General features: G+C 35.8%; 1 protein-coding gene across 1 annotated transcript; it reads left to right on the top strand.

Annotated features, from left to right (window-relative positions):
- The first annotated feature begins 338 nt into the window (after positions 1-338).
- On the top strand, positions 339-2,959 carry LOC121778141 (abscisic acid 8'-hydroxylase CYP707A2-like). The gene is made up of 7 exons (XM_042175444.1): positions 339-704; positions 823-1,141; positions 1,221-1,607; positions 1,697-1,871; positions 1,959-2,065; positions 2,190-2,308; positions 2,435-2,959. The coding sequence occupies exons 1-7, from the start codon at positions 376-378 to the stop codon at positions 2,526-2,528; spliced, it is 1,530 nt and encodes a 509-aa protein (XP_042031378.1). The 5' UTR covers positions 339-375; the 3' UTR covers positions 2,529-2,959.
- Positions 2,960-6,059: the final 3,100 nt, after the last annotated feature.

The raw sequence follows: 6,059 nt of genomic DNA, 5'->3' as shown, positions 1-6,059 counted from the left end.
ATGGAAAATGAAATTAAATTCATGTCTAATAAGAAAAGTGGAACATATTTAGAATGGATGATAGTGTATGATAAAATTAAGAAGAAGGTAATTAAAATAAGATAAGATAGTATTAGTAATAGGACAAGTTGAGACAACAAATATATAAAAAAAAAATTGGAATAAAAAAAAATGAAGTGGTGGTACGGATATGGTAAAATGCATCCCCTCTATCTCAAAACCCCCAAAAAGGGTTGTTTCCTCGCAACTGTTCAAATCATAAATGATGGAGTTCTCCTCAACTACACTTACATGGTCAACTACACGCCCCTCTTTCTCTCTCCTATCATACACAAAAACACATTCTCTCTCCTGCCCTCCCCTCCCCTCAACTGCATGAGCTGGAGCGAGATTCCGTGTTGTGGGATTCTAGCTGTAATTGAAACCCCCTTTTTTCCCATCCTCTATATATACTTACATCCCCACAACTTCTTCTCCTCATCCTTCACAAAACAAAACAAAACAGACATGGATTCCATCACTCTATACTTGTCCATCTTTGCCACCGCAGCTCTCTCTCTCTTCTTCCTCTTCAAATTCGTCTTCGCCGCCGGCCACTCCATGCTCCCCCTCCCCCCGGGCACCCTCGGCTGGCCCTACATCGGCGAAACCTTCCAACTCTACTCCCAGAATCCCAACACCTTCTTCGCCTCCAAACTCAAGAAGTAAGCTCAGCTCACTCTTCTTCTTCTTCTTCACCCAATCAACTTTACTCATCTTTCAAAACAGAGCATTTGTACTAACAAACACACCTTCTCTCTTCTCCTCTTGATTTGATCACAGGTATGGCTCCATATTCAAGAGCCACATACTCGGGTGCCCCTGCGTGATGATCGCTAGCCCGGAGGCTGCGAAGCAGGTGCTCGTCACGAATGCGCATCTCTTCAAGCCAACATTCCCGGCTAGCAAAGAGAGGATGTTGGGGAAGCAAGCCATTTTCTTCCACCAGGGCGACTACCATGCCAAGCTAAGGAAGTTGGTCCTCCGCGCCTTCATGCCCCAGTCCATCAAGAGCATCGTCTCCGAGGTCGATTCCATCGCTGTCGACACCCTTCAATCATGGGATGGGAAGCTCATCACCACTTTCCAAGAAATGAAAACAGTAAGTAGTAGTGAAAACAGAGCACTCTTTTTTGGAAACAGAGTCCCCTGTTTCTAACAATTTTTTGGGTGTTTTGCAGTATGCATTCAATGTGGCATTGCTCTCTATTCTTGGAAAGGATGAAGCCCAATACAGGGAGGATCTCAAGAGGTGTTATTACGTCCTCGAAAAGGGGTACAATTCGATGCCGATCAACTTGCCCGGGACGCTCTTCCACAAGGCCATGAAAGCAAGGAAGGAGCTTTCAAGAATCTTGGCCAAGATTCTGGCAGTTCGGAGGGAGACAAAGCAGCACCACAGTGATCTCTTGGGATCATTCATGGAGGAATCCGAGGGCCTCACCGACGAGCAGATAGCCGACAACATAATCGGGGTAGTCTTCGCGGCTCGTGACACAACAGCTAGCATCATGACATGGATTCTCAAGTATCTTGCAGAAAATCCAAGTGTGCTGCAAGCAGTCACTGTAAGAATCTGCAAAAATCCCTCACAAAAAATGGTCCAAACCTCAACTTGTCTGAGAAAACTGACAAAGTGGTATCCTGTTTATTACAGGAAGAGCAAGAGGCCATAATTAAGGCTAAAGAGGAAAGTGGAGAGGAGAAGCTACTGAATTGGGCTGACACAAAGAAGATGCCAATGACAAAAAGGGTCATTCAAGAAACACTCAGAGTTGCCTCAATTTTATCCTTCACTTTTAGAGAAGCTGTGGAAGATGTTGAATTTAATGGTGAGTTAGTTAGTTAAAATGAGACTTGAGTTAACAAATTTCTTTTACTAGTAAAGTTTACTGACACTGAAATTTAATTTTTAACAGGATATTTGATACCAAAAGGGTGGAAAGTGCTGCCACTATTCAGAAACATTCACCATAATCCAGAAAATTTTCCTGAGCCAGAGAAGTTTGATCCTTCAAGATTTGAGGTAGACATTATGGCCCCACTAGTTTTTTTCCATTCATGTAAATAGATATTAGTATTTGTTTCAAACTTTCAATCATAGAATTAATGCAATTTCACTAAAAGAGAACTTTATCTTAAATGTGTAGGTTGCACCCAAGCCCAATACATTCATGCCATTTGGCAGTGGGGTCCACTCTTGCCCAGGGAATGAGCTAGCCAAGCTGGAAATCTTGGTTTTATTACATCATCTCACAACAAAGTACAGGTGTGTGGAATACTAAAATTAACATCATTTTTTACAATGAATTTTCATCTGTAGTGAAAAAAAAAGCTCCTAAAATTGAAATAGTAGTATGGCAGTGAGTTGATAAGATTGTTGAATATTTTGCAGGTATTCTATGATGGCCCCACAGAATGGAATCCAGTATGGACCCTTCCCTCTTCCCCAGAATGGTCTGCCCATCAAAATCTCTCTCAAGAAATGATCAATTTATTAAGACAACATCAGACTGAAACATGAGCTCAACAAACACTAGTACCTGTGTTTGTGTTGTGTCCAAATGCAAAATCATGTTTGGTTTCCTGCAAAGTGGGAAGCCAAGATACACACACTTTTGAATCAAGAATTGTGAAGAAATGGAGACAGCCCATGAATCAGAAGAAGATTTCTGGTGCATGGTGACAGCAACAGAAAGAAGAAGCCAATTGTACATATAGAGTTTCAAGAAACTGGGGAAGGATTTATAGCCATTTTTCATTTTTTTTTTCTAATTACATGTGATAAGTAACTTATTTAGCTAGGAAAATTCTTTGTATTTTAGCCATTTTGATGTCTATTTTCCACTTTCTTTCCTATGTAAAAAAAGTCCGCAAGGCAATCATGAAGATCTCTAGTCTCAGTTTTGGCACCTCCAAATTCTTGACTTTATACATCAATAATATTGCATTACTTAGTTGAAAATCAAACTAAACCTTTGTCAACACATTTACACTCCAAAAAGCCCATGATGTTAACAAGAAAGTTCTACTTTGTGAGATTACATGATTTAGAAGTGTTGCTATCTTGAACTAATGCTTAGTTATCTTTTGATTAGATCTTCAAAGATTGAATTTTTGAAGACTTTTTCCTTGGGTCATAATTGACAGCACAACTAGGGCCACTCCAAATTCAACTCATGACCAAGTACTAAATACTACTCCATTATCTAATAGTATAATTGAATATGAGACTTATTCATTTGTTGCTAAAATTTTTATTAAAAAAAGGAGAGAAGAAAAGTTTGAGCTGATCATGTTTGCATGTGTTTGTGTAGCAATGGACCAGATCTCCCTCCAATTGACTTCTTGAATTCAATGCCCCCTAATTTTTACCTATGTTAAGCTGTCATGATCACCCTCTCTCATCATTTATTTTGGCTGCTCCTTCTTAGGGTTGAATGATCAATTCATTATTAAGTATTTGAGAATTGAGATGACATTGGGTCTAGTAATTAGGCATTTACTATGGTATGATCTACAACTGCAGATATTGGATAGGTTGCACAATTAGATCGCATTTCGAGTCTAGTGGTCCAACTAAATTGTATATGTAATTTTGTAATGCCCAACTCCTTCATCCATAAGCAATCACCACCACGAATAGATTCTAGTCTATTTGAAAATGGTCGAGTTATCTATTCTTATTCGGCCCAATCTAATACACTATGGTGATTTTCGATTTGATAAATTAGAAAAGATTGAGTTATATGAATATTGTTCAGTAAATAGAGATCAATACTTAATATTAGGACAATGACATAAATGATTAGTCATGGTTTTATAAGTGATTTTGGGTCTTTTCGATTTAACAGATTAGAAAAGATTGAGTTATATAAATATTGTTAAGTAGATAGAGATTAATACTTAATACCCCATGTGATAAAATTAATTTCGTGTAATATTGGGTCAATTCAATCCATGCAATTTGAAAGTTGGGAGTTAATAATAAAAATATCTTTATTATGCACTCGATCTGATTGATTATATTAATATGATAAGATTGAGTCAAACGAATGTTGTTCAGTAGGTTAGATAGAGATCAATACTTAATCTCAAGACATTGACATATAAACTTAGTCTTGATTTTATAAGTGATCTTGGCCTTTCCTATGTAACAAATTAATTTCGGGTTATCTCGGATCAATTCAATCCCATGCAATTTAAAAGTCGGGACAAGTTAATCTTGATCAATCAAACAACCGATAAGTTCATATTCGCAATATCGAAACCTTATGATTTAATCATCAGAATACCTTTACTATGCACTCGATCTCATTGATTATGTTACTACGATAAAATTTGAGAACTTCAAATTCCAAAATCACCATTGAATAAAAAAAGAGTAGACATATATTGCACGCTGTTTGTCACAATCTCCACAAAGTCGTATCTCGACAGCAACAAAAGGCCTTCCAAGTGTCATCAAGATTACAATGTCAAACATTTAAACTATGATTTGAAAAAAATGCAAATTTGAATTTCTATTCTTATTAAAGCTTAACTAATTCAAATAATTCAGAGTTGACAATACAATCTAACAAATAATAAACAATAGTTTGTTTCAGAAACCATCACCTGCCAAACCACATTATCTCATCACAAGTTATATACAGCCTTGAAATAAATAAATAAAAACAACCTAAATAAAAGCTGGCATCAAGATGACTTTGTATAATAAACCCAAGATAATAATAAAAATTTCAACCTATCCTAAGTTTTTATCACAACTGACGAGTTCAGACAAGAGGGACAGGTCCAATGGTGGCATTTAATGATGCTGTAAACAAGTCTACAAACTCAAGCAAGTGAACAATATTAGTATAGTTATTTAAAAAGTCAACCACCATGAATATTGCTAAATTTAAAATATTAATGTGATAAACATTTGTAAAATTGATTATGTAGAAGTATTAGTTTTTAGGTTAAGAGGGTAGGTATGGATTTGGTGTTGTGCATTCATCTAACAAGATTAGTTTTTTCTTTTTATTTTCATGAGCTGATTGTACTCTAATTAAAGTCAAATAGTAATTTTTTAGGGTATCTGTGTCATGCATGGTAATGCAGTGATGAGACAGAACAACGATTAACATTGTGGATTAGAGCTTTTTTATTTGGTCAACTAAAAACATATTGGAATTTAGCTCTCAGGTAAAAGTCAGCCAATACTTAAAAGTATAGTCTGAAAACCTCTAGAGAAATTTTTGAGCTAATCTAAGAGGCAAGATAAAATACTTAGTATAGATTAGAGAATTAATGAGGTTTATTGCTGTGAAGTAAGAAATCATATAATGTATATATAGCTTGATGCAATCCCCGTCGCTTGATTGGAGAACGGAAAAGGATTTAGGGTTTAGGATTCTGCAAAGAATGCGATGGAAGACTTAATAGGATAAATGAATAACACCAAAAAGAGAATGGAAGAACCATCTGATAAGTCATGGATGTGATGATTGACGCCACAAACGAGTGTGAACTTTCATTTGATAAGTCGAACAAAAACCTCAATGAATTGAAACTTCACAAGAGAGATAAACTCACAATAAAATATTATTGATAGAGGTTCAATTTCGTCATTATACTGAAGTCAGTTAGGAAATACTAGTACTACTAGTTAAGGAACTTAAGTCTTTATATAGACACTAATTTTAAGACATAAGGAAATAGTAGTATAGTTAAGGAAATAAAATACTAGAAAAAAAGAATAAACTAAAATGAAATTCTAATTGGCGAAAAAATAATACTATCAAATCCATTTAGAGAATCTAGGAAACCTTAATTTATAAAAAGAAAGCAAATCAAAACTAATTAATGTGGAGCCATGTCAGCACCATGGCCATTATAGTGACTAATCTTAGTAACATTTACACACTACAACAATTAGAATTAACGAAATCTCAACGCCAATCTTTATGGACAGTAACATTACAACATGATATTGCACTCTCAAATTGACTAATCTTAGTAAAGAACGATGGTAT

This window comes from Salvia splendens, chromosome 19 (genome assembly GCF_004379255.2).
Source record: "Salvia splendens isolate huo1 chromosome 19, SspV2, whole genome shotgun sequence".
Classification (NCBI taxonomy): Eukaryota; Viridiplantae; Streptophyta; class Magnoliopsida; order Lamiales; family Lamiaceae; genus Salvia; species Salvia splendens.
The sequence above is the reverse complement of the archived record's forward strand: the minus strand, read 5'-3'. Positions and strand labels throughout refer to the sequence as shown.